The 20,003-nt window shown below is 35.9% G+C and overlaps 2 protein-coding genes and 1 long non-coding RNA gene across 4 annotated transcripts; 1 reads left to right on the top strand and 2 right to left on the bottom strand.

Moving 5' to 3' along the window:
• Positions 1-2,011: 2,011 nt before the first annotated feature.
• Positions 2,012-4,917, bottom strand: LOC130948151 (uncharacterized). Its single transcript, XR_009072949.1, has 2 exons — positions 3,655-4,917; positions 2,012-2,635 (listed from the first exon to the last, which is right to left on the bottom strand). It is a non-coding gene; the product is annotated as an uncharacterized LOC130948151 (long non-coding RNA).
• Positions 4,918-8,894: 3,977 nt separating this feature from the next.
• On the top strand, positions 8,895-11,861 carry LOC130949027 (uncharacterized). The gene is made up of 4 exons (XM_057877864.1): positions 8,895-9,881; positions 10,020-10,202; positions 11,025-11,561; positions 11,619-11,861. Exons 1-4 carry the CDS (start codon positions 8,895-8,897, stop codon positions 11,859-11,861), a joined length of 1,950 nt encoding a protein of 649 aa, XP_057733847.1.
• Positions 11,862-15,548: 3,687 nt separating this feature from the next.
• Positions 15,549-19,486, bottom strand: LOC130948148 (LEAF RUST 10 DISEASE-RESISTANCE LOCUS RECEPTOR-LIKE PROTEIN KINASE-like 2.1). 2 transcript variants are annotated; one of them, XM_057876868.1, is made up of 4 exons: positions 18,422-19,486; positions 17,620-17,652; positions 17,331-17,516; positions 15,549-16,828 (listed from the first exon to the last, which is right to left on the bottom strand). In XM_057876868.1, exons 1-4 carry the CDS (start codon positions 19,257-19,259, stop codon positions 15,708-15,710), a joined length of 2,178 nt encoding a protein of 725 aa, XP_057732851.1. In that variant the 5' UTR covers positions 19,260-19,486; the 3' UTR covers positions 15,549-15,707. The 2 variants fall into 2 exon arrangements, with proteins under 2 accessions (XP_057732851.1, XP_057732850.1); XM_057876867.1 differs by having other exon boundaries at positions 17,620-17,667.
• Positions 19,487-20,003: the final 517 nt, after the last annotated feature.

The following is a 20,003-nucleotide window of genomic DNA, read 5'->3' on the forward strand; positions in this document are numbered from 1 at the left end:
CTACATGTTCTCAAGGGAAGTTAATTTTAAGGCCATCACCAGTAAAGATTGGATTTGAGTTCCCTGAATTCCTACAAAGGATTCAAGGTGATATATGTGGACCTATTCATCCAACATGTGGATCTTTTAGATATTTTATGGTCCTGATAGACGCATCTTCGAGATGGTCACATGTGTGCTTATTGTCTTCTCGGCGTTTGCGAGATTATTGGCTCAAATTATTTGATTAAAAGTACAATTTCTAGAAAAGCAATTCGTCTTGATAATGCTGGTGAATTTACTTTCCAAACTTTTGATGCTTATTGTATGACTAATGGAATAAGTGTTGAACATCCAGTAACTCATGTTCACACACAAAATGGGTTAGCAGAATCACTTATTAAACGCCTTCAATTAATTGCTAAACCCTTGCTTATGAGAACAAATCTCCCAACCTCGGTTTGTGGGCATGCTATTTTACATGCCGCAACACTTATTCGTTTGAGGCCAATGAGTTACCATCAGTTCTCTCTTATACAAGCTTTTGGCTAACAGCAAAATATTTTCCATTTAAGAATATTCGGGTGTGCGATATATGTTCCTATTGCATCACCTAATTGCACTAAAAATGAGACCCCAAAGAAAATCAGCATATATGTTGGATATGATTCTCCCTCTATAGTGAAGTATCTTGAGATACAAACTGGAGATGTATTTAAAGCCCAGTTTGAGGATTGTCATTTTGATGAATCTAGGGAGAGAGAATAAGCTTACTGAAAAGGAACTTAATTGGAATGCAGCATCCTTGATGTATTTAGATCCTCGATCAGGACAATGTGAAGTAGAAGTTCAAAAGATTATACATTTGCAAAGAATAGCAAATGAATTGCCTGATGCATTTTTCGATACAAAGACGATAACCGAATCTTATATACCAGCTGAAAATGCCCAAATTCGAATGATGTCCCAGTTGGACAAATTGCCACCGAAGCAAATACATGCCAGAAGCGTGGCAGGCCTGTCGGTTTTAAAGACAAAAATTTTCGAAAGAGAAAAGAGGTAAATACTATTCCTGTTGAAAAAAATATAATAAAGACACTTGCAGTTGTCCAAAATTCTAATATAATTTTAACGCCAGAAGACGTTCAAGTACCTGAAAATTGTGAAAATGACGAGATCTCGATAAATTATGTCTTTACAGAAAAAAAATGAGACCGAAATAAGACAATTGTCAATGAAATATTTGCATATAATGTAGTATTGAATATCATGCATGAAAATAAGGATCTTGAGGCAAGATCAGTCGAAGAATGTCGACAAAGAAATGATTGACCAAAATGGGAAGAAGTCATGAAGGCTGAATTAGACTCACTTGCAAAACGTGAAGTCTTTGGACCTGTAGTCCGTACACCTGAAGATGTAAAACCTATTGGATACCAATGGGTATTTGTGAGAAAACGAAATGAGAAAAATGAAGTTGTGCGCTACAAAGCTCGACTTGTGGCACAAGATTTTTCACAAAGGTCCGTTATAGATTATGAAGAAATGTATTTCCCTATAACGGATGCGATAACATTGCGTTATTTGGTCAGTTTATTTGCATATCATAAACTGCATATGCATTTAATGGATGTGGTAACAGTCTATTTATACGGCTCATTAGATCGGGATATCTATATGAAAGTCCCTGAAGGACTAAAGATATCTAAACCATCCAATGAATATTCGCAAGGGTTATACTCAGTCAAATTGTAAAGATCTTTATATGGTCTAAAGCAATCTGGACAAATATGATATAATCGTCTTACTGAGTATCTGGCCAAAAATGGATTCAAGAATGATGATATCTATCCATGTGTTTTCATAAAGAAATCAGCATCTGGATTCATTATAATTGCTGTGTACGCTGATGATTTAAATATCATTGAGACTCCTAAAGAGATTCTAACAATTATAAAAACTCTAAAAGAAGAGTTTGAGATGAAAGATCTTGGAAGGACTAAATTTTGTCTCGGCCTACAGATCGAGCATATAAAAAATGGGATCTTTATTCATCAAACAACATACACAGAGAAGATCTTGAAAAGATTTTATATGGATAAATCACATCTCTTGAGTACCCCAATGATCGTAAGATCTTTAGATGTGGAAAAGGATCAATTCCGTTCTAAAGAAGAAAATGAAGATATCCTTAGTCCTAAACTACCATATCTTAGTGCCATTGGAGCGCTAATATATCTTGCTAATAATACACGACCCGATATGTCATTTGCTGTGAATTTACTAGTAAGATATAGTTCCTCTCCAACCAGAACACATTAGAGTGAAATTAAACAAATCTTTCGATATCTTCATGGAACGGTTGATATGGGATTGTTTTATCCCTATGGATCCAACTTACAACTAGTTGGCTATGCATGCTGGATACTTGTTTGATCCACACAAAGGGAGATCTCAAACAGGATACCTATTCACGTATGGTGGTACAACTATATCATAGAGGTCCATGAAACAGACGTTAGCAGCAACCTCCTCTAATCATGCTGAAATACTAGCGATACATGAAGCAAGTTGCAAGTGTTTTTGGCTCAGGAGTTTGATCCAATATATCCTGTCATCATGTGGACTGATTGATCATAAGATAGCTCCAACTGTCCTGTTTGAAGATAATACAACATGCATTGTTCAACTTAAAGGTGGATACATCAAATGTGATATAACAAAGCATATTTCTCCCAAAATTTTCTTTACTCACGATCTTCAAAATTAAGGGACAATTGATATCCAACAGATCCACTCAAGTGATAATCTGGCAGATTTATTTACAAAATCACTCACAAAATCCTCCTTTGAAAGATTAGTACATGAAATTGGGATGCGCCGATTTCGAGACATTAAATGATGTCGATAAGAAAGGGAGATTGTACTCTTTTTTCCTTGGTCAGGTTTTTTTTCATTGGGTTTTTCTTAACAAGGTTTTTAATAAGACAGTCTCTATCACAAAGGATATTGTACTCTTTTTCCTTCACTAAGGTTTTTTTTCCATTGAGTTTTTCTTTAGTAAAGTTTTAACGAGGTATAATCGTGAATAGTCATCCAAGGAGGAATGTTGTGATACGGTGATGATGCAGATGCCCATTCATTATGGGCGATTCACATTCTCTAAAGTGAATGACATTAAAAAGGTATTAAAAAAGCAAGCATGTTACCTTTATAAATAGTGAAATATAGTTTCACTTTCATACACACAATAATGACAAATATTCTTATCTCTTTCTTCTTTCATACACTATAATAAATTCTTTTTTTTTTTCTTAGTGTTAGTATATCAGTATTAATGTATATAATTAAAACATTTTTATTAGTATAAAATATTGATGTAGTAAAAATTATTATTAAAACTATCTATTTACACATCTTTATTTTATATCTTACTTATTTTACAACATTTATGTATTAAAAGTATAGGTGAACAATGAAAATATTAAACAATGTAAACTATATCGGATGTTCATTTTACGTGTACGGATAGTTATTTTAATATTAAAATTTAGAGGGTTAATTTGGAGGTATAGTATGTTTTTATTTGATTGGTGGTTGTTCATATTGTTCAACAAAATCATTGTCCCTTCCCCATTTGTTTTTAGGTAGAGCTAGAGAGGAGTATGGACACACCTGGTTCTGAATAACAACTCTCCGAGTCAATTCTATCCCGACAATGGCACCTGAATGCATAGTCTTCTTCGTCGAACCCACACCTCCCACCACTGTTCGAGCACTCGCTGCAATTTTTGGCCTTCCAATTCATCAAAAACCCTCTTCTCAGCGCCTCTTCAACCCCTCCTTTCTCATCTTCCACCCTCGTTACGCTCACCGTCCCCCTGCAATTCTTCAACGCCAACTTCAAATTGTCAACGTCATCCCCATAAAGCGCCACAACCGGTCTCTGTTTTCAGCTGAACACCCAATACTATGCTCTTGCATGTTTTCACAGCCATAAAACAGCAACACTTGCTTCTGCTTCGAAGCAACACTTGCTTCTGCTTCGAAGCAACACTGAACCTTTTGCTGTGGCCGGTGAAGTTTCTCACCGGGGCAATACATTCCGTGGTTCTTAGCCCCGAGAGCGCAGGGAAGGACACTCGAAGTGATTGGTTGTTGTAGAAAATGTTTTGGACAGTGTATAGATCTCCTGCGAGATTTACGATTGGGAAGCCATCGTGAGAACAGGTGAGACCGAAATCAGGGAGACCACAGTAGGAGTTTTGTTTTGATATCATGTAGAAGGGAAAGCTTATGTTTTGGTGATTAGTATCGCCACCACAAGTTTTGGGCTCACATGCTTGGAACTTTGGATTCACAGAACACACAGTGCTTCTTGTTAGAAGAAGGAAAAATATTATTATGTACGAGCGAATAATAAGGGGAAAAGAATAAAAGGAACTTAAGGTGGATAAAAGTGTTCTTTGTTTCATTTGGAATGTTTCACTTTAAAGGCTGAGAGACGGTGGAGTTTGGAGAGGAAAGGTGAACTTATCATGTCATCTTTTTTTTTTTTTTGGAGCTTAAGCTTTCAATTGCAGTCTACTATTGTTTGAAGACTTTGACTATATCTTTATGTATAGTTAAAATGTATTCGGATATGGATTATGGAAGCTAGACGCGCATGACCGGGACAATTGAGTTCATAGGAAAACAGTGGCCACGGTTCCCATCACTCTCTTTCATTTTTCATTTCTTCAGTTGAGGAGGTATTGAATATTGACCACGGCCATGGAAAAGTATACTATAGATCATGAGTCATCCACAAACAAAATGGGCTGCGTGTTTTCACGACCAATTAGGCACAGTCAATCAACCCTGAAACTACCACACACTTTCCTAATCCTATCTCTTTCTTCACTCATTTTCGTCATTTTATTTTTAGTTCATGTTTTACCGATAAGTAACTACGTAGTTGTGGAATTATTTACTGCTTTCCATACTGCTGCGCCATCTCTTACTTTATATGAGAATTGAACTTGTGGATTTGCTGATTCGCTCATACAAAATCAGTTATAAGAAATATACAAAATTTTGATTCAACTATTATCTTTATACAAAAGAATGTTATGTAGTTTTATGTTAAAATGCAAAATTCCAGTGGTATCCTCTATGCAACTCCAAATCTCTTGCCATATCCCTATACCAATTTCATAAAAATTATCCCAATTCGACGGGATTGTTTACAATAATCGGATGGTGCCAAAGTGGTTAATAACAAGAAATAGAAATATGCATATAATTATGGTGGTGATCCATTTATTGAGTAAATTCTGGTCCCTAGAATTCATGCCATCATCCAATTTGGTCTTCCAGATTCCAATTTCACTATATTGGTCCCTACATGGAACCCAAGGAGCAGTCACTAGCGAATCTTTTTATGAGTTTTCCGGTTCCCTGTTGAAATTTCTGGTGTTGCTAACTTCTTGAGTTTTACCTCTATCCATGGTGCAGGTTTTGGGGGTAGACTGGGCTATTCTGGACAAAATTGATTCTGGATTGGATGTTTATGCACTCAGAGATTTTGTAAGTTCAGTCAATCGTATACTGACCCCAAAGAATTCTTTGATGAATTGATAACTCACTATCGAAGAATACTAGATCTTTTAAATCCCACACATGTCTATGTTATCGTAAGTTACGACTAATCTTACACTCTATTAAACTTAAAGAGAATGGCTAAGATTTGGAGTGAAGATAGACAAGATTCCTTCTCCCTATTTTCTAATGAAGTTTTGAGGAAAATGTATCTTAGGTGATGACACTCATATGAATGCATTCATTCATATGTTGTGCTTGTTTCAGTTTAAATTCACTTCTTATTCGTCTTGTATTATAGATGTTTGCCTGAGTTTCTCCTCTAGGAGCATTCTTGGAAATAGACAATATATAATTAGGAGCAGTGATTAACCATACTCTGTTAAGAGTAATATTTATAGCCCTCACAAAAAGTACTCATCTAGAGCTTTCATTTCAATCTGATATCTTTATTCATTCTTATATTAGTGTGCTTGCTCCAAACCCAGATGACAGACTAATTTCATGTCATGAGACTTTCTTCAAGAACATTTTAATTTGGAAAACTGATAGTCCCACAACTGAAAGATATACTTGAATTTTGCCTTATTTGGTATCTGTTCATTTTGATTATTAAATGTCAACAAACAACCTTAAAGCTACAAATGTTTCTGAGCACACACGATTTCATACTTCCTTATGTGAAAGAACATCGGTTGGAGACCCTTGACATAATAAAGCAGGTGTTATTTAATATAAACGAAGTCATCCTTAGTGTCCAACTAATCTATTAGCATAAAGATTATAATGCTAAAGAATTAGTGTATATATATATATAGATAGGTATCTGTTGAGTTAAGAAATTAATTAATAAAATTGATGATGACAAACATTTGATTAGTGGACTAATCACCCAATTAGTTTTGATTATTGTTGATAAGTGATGCAGGCCAAAAACAAGTGTTACAGCAGCCCAACATCAAACAAAAGAAATATGCTAATGGGCTGAATGGTAAGTGAAAAATAAAAACAAGCCCAAGTCATTTATCTCAAGCAAAATTCATCAATGAAGCAAAGCAAGGCACCAACGGGCTGAAGTAGAGAAGAACCCGATCCAAGCCCGAAATTGATTTTCAATTTCCCACCATCTTGCCTTACCAGAAGCAACGTTCCTCTCCTCTCTAATCAAGTCACATCAAGGCTTCAGAAAAGTAAGAAAGAGAAAGAGATAAAGCTTCCTCCCTAAGCTAGTAACCAAAGAAGCAAGAGAGAGAGAAATTTAAGCTTGAAGCACAGAAAGCTAAAACAGAAAATCCAAACCAAATCAAGCTTTGGTTAAAGGTAATCCATCTCATCTTGCATGCATCAGATCTTCTTCTCTTCTTCTCAACTCTCTGCTCTATCCGAAAATGGCATTCAAGGGAAAGTTGTTCTCTGCCCTATTCTGCTTCACATCTACGGTCACAAGTGATACTTGGGGACCAAGTAGTTTTTCAATGGCTAAGATCAAGTTGACCATGAGAAGATTTCCATGGTTGCTACTTTGTGGCTTTCGGTCAAGATGAGGAAGTCAGAGGGAAAGTTTCTACTCTGAGGATTAAAGAGGAAAAATGAACATGTGGGTTGGTAAAACTCAAGGCTCAAGGTGTTGACTTTGGAAGAAGAACAAAGCAACATGCAAGGAGATAAAAATAAGCTTGTTGTTCATTCAGGGGTAAGGAGAGAAAACCAGAATTTGTGAGTTGTGTTCTGTAAAGTTCCTCTACTTGGATAATGCTCTCTTTCAAAGAAGCATTCGGCCAACACTGAAGAACTGTATCTGAGGTTTGCAAATCTGATTTTGCACATAGCAAAGAGGCTGCTGATGAAGTCAATCTCCTTCATGTTTTACTGATTGTAATGTACTTTTCTACGTTTATCTTTCTGTAATTTCTTGTGAGAAAAGGCATTGTGAGAAAGCTCAAGTAAAAGCCATGAGTGGAAAAAGGCTGAGTGATACACTTGAGAGAAAAGCCTAGAGTTATTTTTCTGATTTCTTTAGGTTGGTTAAGTGTCTTGTATCTTGTACCTGTTTGGTATCCCTTTCTTAGTTGGGTTAGCACTAAGAGTGAATAGTTAGGAGTTAGCATAGCCAATGTCAAGTTAGGTTAGAACTTGAGTGTGAAATTGGTGTATGTAATACTGTTAACTATAGTGAAATTCTTCCATAATTATGGAGGAGACTAGATGTAGGTTGCATAGCACAAGGTAACCGAACCAGGATACATGCTGGTGTTCGCTTTTCTCTTCTCTGCTAAGTTCTATTTTCTGATATTCATGAGACAAAAATAAATTGTCTCATAAATTTTCGCTGTTGAGTTCAAACAGAATCAGAATTGTAATTTTGTTTAAAAAGGGTCATAACAGCAACTTAAAAAGGAAGGCATAGATTCAACCCCCCTTCTCTAAGCCTACCACAACCTTCAGTGTCACATCGTTAATTCTGATGATAACAAACTTGATATTGTTAGAGGGTAGATTTGTAATTATAGGATCACAGCTGTAATTGTGCATTGTATAAATATGTACTGTAGCTTGTATATTCAATTAGGTTTTCATTCATTAAAATCACCTTTACCAAATTCCTTCTTCTTCTCTCGTTCATCTCTCTCTCAGCTCTATGAGGACACACGAAGAAACACCTCTCTGAGCTCACTTTCAACATGGTGCGGTGAGCGTGGAATGGATCGAGGTTGTGTGTGACGAGAGTGCTCGAAGATCGAAGATCAAGGACGTGATTTTTCAATTTTTTTCTGGTTGCTCATAGATTGACTCTTAGATCTGCGAATCCTGAAACATTGATGCTAACAACCCAGAATCGGGAATGAACCCAAGTGCTTTTAGTGCCGAATCTGCAACAAACCCAGGCACTTTTAGTGCCGAATCTGTAGCTGCTCTTCTCAACCAACTCTCTGCTCAGCTTGGACGCAACAATGAAACCTCAAACCCAAGCATTGATCAGACCAGTCCTTACTTCATTCATCCATCTGAAAACCTTGGTATTCCTATAACTCCTATAGTTATGAATGGCTCAAATTATGGTGACTGAAGTAGAGCATTGACTTTAGCTCTACAATCTAAAAACAAATTTGACTTTGTTGATGGAACGATTAAGAAACCACTTGAATCTGATCCTTTGTTTAGGCAATGGAAACGTTGCAACACTTATGCTGTAGGTTGGATTAACTTGTCTCTGAGTCCAGATATTTCATGAAGTGTAATGTGGAATAATCTAGCTTATGAGATCTGGAGTGAATTGCGAAGAAGATACTATCATGGTGATAGGTTCAGAATAGCTGAATTGAAGGAAGAATTGTATGCTGCATGCCAAGCAAGGAGAACTTTCTATTACTGCTTATTTCACGAAATTACGATCATTATGGGAGGAATTAGAGAGTTTTCAGCCAGTACCTGCTTGTGAATGCACTCCAAAATGCTCCTGTGGTCTTGGAGTTATTCGAGCATATAGATCTGAGGGATGTGTGGTGAAATTTCTACAGGGGTTAAATGATCAGTTCTCAACTATATGCTCACAGGTCATGATGATGGAGCCACTACCCAATCTTAATTCTACTTTTGCCTTACTCACACAGCAAGAAAGGCAACTTGGCTTTCATGGAGAAAAATCTCAAATACTTCTCAATATTGCTCAACCCAAATCTCCACAAGGAACCACCTCCAACAAAGGATCAGATTCTACTAAGAGTGATATTATTGTTGCTAATCGACAAGGCAGAAGAAAGAACAGAACATATGGAGGCAAAGGATCGGGTAGAGGAAAATTTGTTTGCACATATTGTGGAAAGCTTGGACACACAATAGATGTTTGTTATAGGAAACATGGTCTGCCACCACATCTGAAGCAGAGATATAATAGTGGTGGTGCTGCAACATTCAATTATGCAGCCACTGATGAACATGCTGATGAAGACAGTGCAGATCAGAAGCAGCGAAGAAGTGACGAGCAATGCTTGGAATTCACTCAAGATCAGAAGATCACTTTACTAGCCCTTCTTCAGCGCAATGAGTTACAATCCATCCACAGCACAAACCAAATAGTTGGTCAAACTCCAGCAATGAGAGGTAACAATAACCGAGTGATTCAACTATTGCATTTTAAGTCACATGTTTTGGCTGAGAGAAGTGGTGATGAAACCAAAAAGTCAAAATCTTGGATCATTGATACAGGGGCCACTGACCATGTATCATATTATCGTCAAGATTTTGACACTTACCATCATATTTCTACAATTATAATTAGGCTTCCAAATGGCTCCTACACCACAAGCAACATCATAGGAACAGTTAGATTTTCTGATTCACTTTATCTTACCAACACATTATACATACCTAGCTTTAACTATAAACTTATTTCTGTTTCATCACTTACATCAAATTTAAAATGCAAATTGGAAATAACTGACATAATGTGTGAGATATAGGATTCATCAAAGACGAGGATTGGATTAGCTAGAGCAGCAGAGGGACTTTCTGCATTGGATATCTCAACACAACATGAATTTTCATCTGCATCTTTAATGAATTCTGTTATTAGCTTCAATGCTGCAGATTTTACATACATTTGGCATACTAGATTAGGTCATATACTAGAGGATAAGCTTGCTGTAATGAAACAAAAATACAATCTTACATATTGTGATTTGGATTTCAATAAAATTTCTTGTGATGCTTGTCATTTTGGTAAACAAAAGAAGCTTCTGTTTTCTTTAAACTCTATTAAGGCAGCCAATTGTTTTGATTTGCTTCATATGGATATTTGGGGGCCTTTGGGAACTCTATCTACTAATGGTCATAAATATTTTTTAACGGTTGTTGATGATAAAAGTAGATTCACATGGATTTTTCTGATGAAACATAAGGCTGAAACATCAAACTTGAGTAAATCTTTCGTTCAACTGGTTAAAACCCAATTTGAAAAATCTGTTAAGGCTATCAGATCAGATAATGGACCAAAATTTAAGATGCTTTCTTTTTACAATTTTAATGAAATTGAACATCAAACCTTTTGTGTTGAGACACCTCAACAAAATGGAATTGTAGAACGAAAACATCAACACATATTACAAATTAGCCACGGCATTATGTTTCATTCAAATATTCCAAAGTGTTTTTGGAGCTATGCCATTAAGCATGCAGTACACCTTATCAACTGTTTTCCTAATGTTATTCTCAAAAATGCTTCTCCATATGAAGTTTTTTATTCAAAATTACCTAATATTTCACATTTGAAAACCTTTGGTTATCTTGCCTATGCAAGTACTTTAACTTCAAAAAGGACTAAGCTAGATGCTAGGGCTTTAAAATGCTGTTTTCTGGGTTATCAAGCAGAAACTATGGGCTATCTTTTATTAGAATTACCATCGAGAAAAATATTTCTTTCAAGAAATGTTATTTTCTATGAAAATCATTTCCCTTTCATTGATAAGAACTTAAATCACACAAACAATTCTCATAGATCTGAAGATTTGTTTAATTACAGTCATCATTTATCACCAAATTATCAACATATCACTCATATATCTGTACCTCCTGTTGATAATTATACACATTTTGGGACTGATAGCATAGATCCACCTGAGAATGCTCCACAATTAGGACTTGAAATAAATGATTCTAACTTTAGCATTTCATCTCATAATATCAATCATGCATCTCCATCTGCATCTTCCTCAAACACTCAAACTAATGATAATTATCATACATCTTCATCTGCATCTTCCTCAAACATTCAAGATAATGCTAATGTCACAGTAGATACTTCTAGCCCAGTCCTTAGAAGATCCACTCAAACTAGGCATGCACCTGCATATTTAGCATATTATCATTGCATAAACTTAGTTGTTGCTCCAGCTACTCATCTCAGATATCCATTATATGTGCCTCTTTTCAATTTGAGTGACAGTTTCAAACACCTCTCTCTAGCCATCGCAAATACACCTGAGCCGAAACACTATAGGGATACTGTAACTCAACAGTGTTAGAGAAGTGCTATTAAAGCTGAGCTAGATGCTCTTGAGCAGAACCAAACTTGGAAACTCACGTCTTTGCCAGCAAGGAAGTTTCCAATTGGTTGCAAATGGGTGTTTCGAAACAAATTCCATTCTGATGGCACAATTGAAAGGTACAAGGCCAGGCTTGTTGCAAAAGGATTCACCCAAGTTGCCAGAGTAGATTATCTTGACACATTTAATCCAGTTGTCAAGATGACTACATTAAGAGTAGTTCTGTCACTTGTTGCTGCAAAAGACTGGTTTCTCAAATAACTTAATGTAAACACAGCCTTTTTGCATGGAGATTTGGATGAGGAAATATACATGACATTACCCCCTGGTCTTGAGGTAAATGGTAAAGGCTTGGTTTGCAAATTGAAGAAATCATTGTATGGCATAAAACAAGCTAGTCGGCAATGGCACACCAAACTGAGTTCAGTTCTACATGAGGCAGGTTTCACTCAATCAAGACTTGATCACTCTGTATTTACAAATCATAACAATGACGGTATTGCCATCATCTTGGTGTATGTAGATGATCTAGTCTTGACAGGGGACAATTTGACAGAAATCAACAGGATCAAGCACATTCTTGACAGCAAGTTCAAAATCAAGGATTTAGGAGATTTAAAGTATTTCCTTGGTATGGAGGTAGCTAGATCTTCCAAAGGGATTGCTATTTACCAAAAGAAATATGTGTTAGACATGTTGAAGGATCATGGATTGCTTGATTGTAAACCAAGCTCAACTCCTATGGACTATACTATCAAATTGTGCAAAGACAATAGTGATGATTTAGCTGATTCTGTTGAATACAGAAAATTAATTGGAAAGCTTTTATACCTAACCAACACAAGACCAGATATTTGCTTTGCTGTGGGAAAATTAAGTCATTACCTTGATCAGCCCAAGAAGAATCATATGAGTGCTGCCATTAGAATTTTGAAGTATCTCAAGGACTGTCCAGCAACTGGTCTCCTATTTCCTTCTCATTCGGATAATAGTGTGATTGGATTCACCGACTCTGATTGATCGTCTTGCAGTGATTCCAGAAAATCAGTCTCTGGATATTGTTTTTTTTGTGGATCAGCACTCATCTCATGGAAGAGTAAAAAATAAGCAATAGTGGCGAAATCGTCCACTGAAGCTGAATATAGAGCTCTTGCTTCTGCAACTTGTGAGGCCCAATGGTTATTTAATTTATTTACTGAATTGAAATTGCCTCTTACAAAATCTATAAACCTCTACTGTGATAATCAATCTGCCCTTCACTTGGCTGCTAATTCTATCTTTCATGAAAGAACTAAGCACATCAAGGTTGATTGCCATATTACACAGGAGAAAGCTCAAATGGAACTAACTAGATTGTTGCCCATTAAGAGTGAAGAACAACTTGCAGATGTTCTCACTAAACTCTTGCCCCCTGGACCTTTCTCCAAATTCTATCTCAAGCTGGGACTGACAGATATTCATGGCATTTCTGGATTGTAGGAGGATATCACATGACCAGTAATTATTGATCATTTTTCATCCCTTTTTATTCCCAGCTTGCAGGAGGATATCACATAGTTAATTCTGATGGTAACAAACTTGATATTGTTAGAGGGTAGATTTGTAATTATAGAATCACAGTTGTAATTGTGCATTGTATAAATAGGTACTATAGCTTGTATATTCAATTAGGTTTTCATTCATTAAAATTACCTTTACCAAATTCCTTCTTCTTCTCTCGTTCATCTCTCTCAGTTCTATGAGGACACACGAAAAAATACCTTTCTGAGCTCACTTTCAACAGCTAAATTTTATATATTAAAATGAGTTCTTTAATGTTGCTTTTTTTTGTTTCTATACGCTGGAAGATGAAAAAAAACTTAAACCTTGAAGGTTGAATAACATTGCATCGACGTTAGTCTCTATTAGTAAATTTTTCTTTATTTGTTATTATTTTATATATTGAGAAATGAGTTGCTTTCATATGCCTTTTTCTGTTCTAGTAACTGCAAATGAAGACATAGCTTCAATAAGAAAAAGAAGGAGGAGGGCGAATGAATTAGGGTTATATATAGGAGAAAGACCAAATTGGATTGAAATTTGTTTTAATTTGCCTACATTAACTAGCCGTTACAGCATTTAACATGGCAACGGAGTGCCACATCATCGCTACAATTGCTAACTCATTATCGGAAAGAGGTCCAGGGACCACTATAATGTCCGGAGCTCGATCTGAAGGGCCATTTTAGTGAAATTAGGATTTGAAGGACTAAATTGGATAGTGGCGTAAATCTTAGGGAGCATTATGAGAATTTACTCTCCATTTAACCTTAGATAGGTTTGATACTTCTTGATTCATGGATGATTGAGATAATTATGTTTGCAGAGGCAGCATTTTGGGATAAGGTTTATGTTCTCAAGGAATGAGATGATGGCTATTGAAGTTGAACGAAGAGAGCGTGAAAAGAGTGGAAGAGAATCAGATTGCTTGTATTGCAAGAATGAAATTGAGGGAGTTTGTTACAACAAAATTGAGGGGGAGAAAATAATAAAATCTACATAGCATGTGCTCAGCTATATATATTTGCGGAAGGACATACTTCTATTGCAGGATTGCTTCTAATTTTGTTATCTATCATAACTCACTCACTCACTCACTCGGGTCTGGTATGCATGGATAAAAGACTACGTAAAGGGGGTAACAATATGCGTAAAAGTTGACGAATGATGATGCAACATACATCAGGAGATTAATTAAAAGGCAAATTCTCTAATGTCTTTGAGTTTGATGTCAAATTTACCATACTTATCTTTTAAGGTAAATATTAAATATTTAAAAATTATTTTTTTTATATTTTTTAAATTAAATATTATTTTTTTATTTTTTTATAGTAAATTAGATACATATAAGTATCATAGTAATCACCTAATTAAAATTAGAACTGTTCGAAAATTGATGCAACATATTATTAACCAACACTTTTAGCTAATATTTTAAAATATTATTGGTTAACTATTGACTAAAAATAATAACTTATACTAATTTAATAGCATTGTTTTTTTATATATAAAATAAAATACTACACATAAGATGCTGGTGTTGCTTGATTAATTAATTTTTTTGAAGAGTGTAATTTAATGTACTCACAGTATAAAATATTTTATACAATTGTGCAATTACAGCTGTTTCCTTTGATGACCATTCACACGGTTAATGTAAAAGGTAGTTATTATTGTTAAATGTGTCGTTATGTAGTTACACGTGTAAAACAGTTTTATACAAACCTGCATCAAAATTAAATTTTTTGTATGAATTGAATCGTTACATGTCATATGTTGTTCTTCACATGCTTTCACGACACATATCCCAAACACTTTTCGTAATTCTTCAATTCTGCAATCAACATTTTTTCCTTTATATATATAGGATTAAGCCATTAAGCGGTTTTTAGAACATGCAAAAATTTTCCCCAACACTGGAACAAAATTATCAAATGAAAAAAATGAGAAATCTTAAGCACCTCACATGATTTCTAACTAAAATAATTTACAGTTATGCAACTATAATGAAACAAAATTACAACCTGCTCTTGGAGTAAACCAAAATATAAATAAATGTTGACTGACTGAATATATATTTCAAGGCTGGATAAGGTGGGTATATATATATATATATAAAGAGAAACAAATTTTCTTCCAATAAAAAAATCTAATCTTCTCTGTAAATATGCACTCGTTAGTCGTTATCGTATTTGGAAAATGGCAATCCTTTGTTGAAACAAATAAATCCTTGAGCACCTTCTAGTATCGATATTCTTAGGAAATCATGTATGGCCTTTTCCATGAAAGTTTAGCAGCAATCTTTATTTGTATTGCAAAGCTAATCAGCAATCACCATACTTTCGTTCACATGTTTTAACTATTGCTTGATCAATTAGGTACATTTTATATTAGAATCTCAATGCATACTTACAATAAATAATAGGTACCACTTAACATGAAAACAGAGAATGTTTCAAAAATATCTTTCCTCCTCAAGGCAATAGATTTAATTACTTATCAGTGAAACACAACTACCGATTTGTAATTGGTACATATAGACAACTTACGGGGCACGAAGCAATGAACTTAACTAACAATAGAAGAAGATTCTACCAACGACGATACAATAGTAGAAGATTCTATCACCAACCTTATCTGAGAAGACAGAACAGGCCTAGGAGGCAATTCCAGGAAATTCATGCTGCCTTCCAACATTTCTACAACTTTGCTCATTGTTGGTCTATCATCTGGAATTGGTTGAATGCACCATAAACCCACCACTGTCATTTTCTTAACAACATCATTTTCCTCTATGATCACCTCCCCATCATCATCGGGTCCTAATTGACTGCCTTGCTCAAGCCTTTTGTATATCCAGTCAGGGAAGTACATCTCGCTTGATTGACTTGGTTCTGCAGTTATGTTCTTCTCCTTCATTCCTACCATTTCTAGAAGCATCATTCCATAGCTATAAACATCAGATTTATATGAAACTCTACCGAAATGTCTATTTGACACTTCTGGAGCTATGTACCCTATTGTTCCTCTAGTTTCAGACATTGAAATATGACTTTCTTTTCTAGAACAAAGCTTTGCTAGCCCAAAATCTGATATCTTGGGACAAAAGTTTTCGTCCAAAAGAATATTATGTGGTTTTATGTCAAAATGTAAAATTCGAATGTTGCATCCTCTATGCAAATACTCCAATCCTCTAGCAATCCCTATGGAAATTTGATACAAATTATCCCAACTCAAGAGTGGAGTATTCTTAGGGTCCTTTTTGTAAATAAAATTGTCAAGGGAACCATTGGACATAAACTCATAGATGAGAACTTTCTTATGACCTTCAAAACAAAATCCAAGAAGAGTGACAACATTAACATGAGAAGTTCTACTAATGCTAGCTACCTCGTTAATAAATTCTTCACCATTTCCTTTGGATGGATTCAATATTTTGACAGCCACATCAAAACCATTGGATAACTTTCCCTTATATACAGCACCAAAACCGCCTTGTCCTAATTTATCTTTGAAAGAGTTGGTCATTTTCTTCACATCCGAAAATTTATATCTCTTCAAAGATAAGACTCCATGATTTTTCAAGAAGGTCTCAATCTGTTGGTTACTCTTTATCTTCAATGATTTCGGCGCTAAACAAGTAGCCAACAGTCTGAAAACTGTAATTACTGCAACTGTTACACCTGAACCTGATACAAGTAGTAGTTTTAGAGAATTAGTGGTTAAGAAACATTTAACATGATTTGACTTTCTATAAATGTTCTAGAGAAACAGAACCAAACTATGTGCTATGTTTCTGGGATCTTTCCTAAGAAAGTTATGATGGTTGGAATGTAATTGACAGAAAGGGCCATGTGTAATCACACCCGTAAGAAGCTTCAAGGGGAGCTGTTTGATCTCACATGACCATGTTGTGTGATTAAGAGAAATTAAGGCTGTCAAGGAGCTATACTAATACCAGAAAGTAGTACAAGTATCCTTCCTTGTACCCAAATTTACCATCAATTAAGGTTATGAGGAACGCTAAGGACCAACACGTTTAGGGAAAAACAAGAGAGAGTGAACTAGTGTTGGTTCAAATATAAGGCTAAAAACAAAATAAGAAGTGTTGTTACTTAACATTTCTCTTGAGGTTATAACATAAACTTGGTGACCTTAGGAAAAAAATAATTAAATAACATGCGACTTAACTAGCGTAGTGCCATGCGACAGCAAGAGAACATTGAAGCTGCGCTCCAAAGTATTGACTTCTCTTCTCAGTGTCTTTGAAAGATGATGGATCAGAAGACATTCCATAAGTAGTCTTCTTTCGCCTTTGATAGAAATAGATGGCCATGGCCATGGCAAGGGCTAGCACTCCAACCACAACAGCAGCCACTAAGAAGATGCACATAAACTTTCAGCTAATATGTGTTTTTCGTAGGTATTCAATAATGAAACGAACACAACACAAAATATCACAGGAGGCCGGATGGATTACCTGTACCTATAACTATCCATCTCAAGTGATTTCCTGCAAGGGTTAACGCTGAAAACAAAGATGAGTTTTACCTTAAACAGTTAACAAGTTTAACGTAAAGCCAGCAAACATAATCATTAAAGTTTGAGTGTGTGCTTTTACCAAATGTTATATGAAGAAAGAAAGAAGCATTAGCCATAAGAATGTGAATATGAGGAAGGTGAAAAGAAGAACACTTGCTAAGGAAACTAGAAAAAAATGATCAGAACTTAGTAAAATGAAGGATGAAACTGGAAAGGCCATAACTAGCGTAGGAAAGTGAAGTATTGAAGCAAAAAGATAAGTGGGGACAGTTAAGACATACTGTTACGATGAGGACATTGGAGGGCGTTAGATCCATCATTCTTTGCCCCGTGCCACAAATAATAAAAAAATCCTTTTACAGTGGGGCAAAAAATAACAGATGGTGTGGCCTAACTAAAAGTATTACAATTAAAGAGTTAGAAGTTACGATGAAGTTCCTTAGACAAGCTTATATATGGTATAATTATTTAGAGATTTCAGATTTCTATCATTTTCATATCTATATATCTATCTGTTCTGTTGAGGATTGGAGGTTTCCTACTCATTACCTAGCACTACACTAGAGGTTTCTACCGCCTGTTGAGGATCCAAAGATGATCCAATGCTTGGGGCAAAAAGGGATCGAATCATAAAATTCTAATCTTTAATCCATGCCCAACTTGGTAAAATGAAGGATGAAAGTTCATGATTAATGTAGGAAATCGAATCAGAAAGATATGTGGGGACAGTAAACACATACTCTTTTCTTGAGAACGATAATCGGGACGAGGACCAGGAGGAGGATCAGGAGCAGGAACAGGATGAGAACATGGGAGGGCAATAGATCCATCAGGGCAATAGCAGGTAAATGCATGCGCATCGTTGCTCCCGCAACTTCCTTTACTCTCCACGCATCTCATACAATCTTGAGAATAAGTGTAGCTCACCGACACACCTTTACCGAAATACAGAGGAAAAGCATCATGAACTCCGACCCCGTTCAACTCAACAGCCTCAGCGGCCACTTGGATACGATGATGGCAATCCTTAAGCTCTTGATGACTTGCCAGCACCTCTTTTTCCGTACCATTATAATACACAACATCACCACCACTACCCCCGCACCCTAGGCTTTGATAATCCCGAGAGTAGGTGCAATCATAGAATATGGTGATGTTGTGCACTGTTTGGTTGTACATTAAGAGAGGGAAATCCAGAGAATAACCGTAATCCCAAGAGTAAACATCAGGTCCTCCGTCAGCCACTGCCAAGGGCACCAATTTCACGCTGTTGTCATGGTCATCATCATTCACCACACCGACTCGTTTTAAGCCCATTTCAATGTAAGTGTAGTTTTCCTCCATGCAGAAAAGCTGGAGTCTGTCATTGCCGCCACACTGGCTGGGTCGGTCTCTCCCCCAGAAAGGGTAGTATAATTGTTGTTCGCCACACTCATATGGAAGCCTGCACAGGGAGTGATTACCGGTAGGTAGGGATTGGGAGAGGGATGGTGGCAAAGCGGTCATCAGCAACAAAGAGATGACGGTCCCTATGGATGCAAGCACCATGGGGAGTTCGCTATGGACGTGCCAATCCATTCTTCAACAACCCGATACAGCTTACAACACTTTTATTTATTTATTTGCAGAGTAGTGTGTACGCAGGAAGCATTAAGAACACGAGTTATAGGTTTGATGGTGTTGAGTTCTTAGGAAAATAATGGCCACGGTTCCCTTCACTCTCTCTCATTTTTCATTTTCCAGTTCAGGGAGGTGTTGACTGTTGAGTGTTGACCCCGCCCATGGAAAACTACTCTGCTATAAGTCATGAGTCATCCACAAGCAAAATGGGCTGCATGGTTTAACGACCAATTAGGCAGAGTCAGTCAACTCCGAAACTACTACCTACTTTCCTATCCTATCTCTTTCTTCACTCATCATCTTTTTACAACTACTGCTTTTCATGCTGCTGTGCCATATCTTACTTTATATGACAATTAAACTTGTGGATTCGCTGATAAAATATCAATGATAAGATATATATATATTTTTTACTCTTAATCCAAAATTTTGATTCAACTATTATTTTTATACAAAAGAATGCTACGTAGTTTTATGTTTTAGCGAAAAATAACTACCTAGTTGTGAAATTATTTACTGCTTTTCATACTGCTGCTCCATCTTACTTTATATGAGAATTGAACTTGTGGATTTGCTCATACAAAATCAGTTATAAGAAATATAATTTTTAATCTTAATCCAAAATTTTGATTCAACTATTATTTTTATACAAAAGAATGTCATGTAGTTTTATGTTAAAATGCAAAATTCCAGTGGTATACT

This window comes from Arachis stenosperma, chromosome 9, assembly GCF_014773155.1.
Source record: "Arachis stenosperma cultivar V10309 chromosome 9, arast.V10309.gnm1.PFL2, whole genome shotgun sequence".
Lineage (NCBI taxonomy): Eukaryota > Viridiplantae > Streptophyta > Magnoliopsida > Fabales > Fabaceae > Arachis > Arachis stenosperma.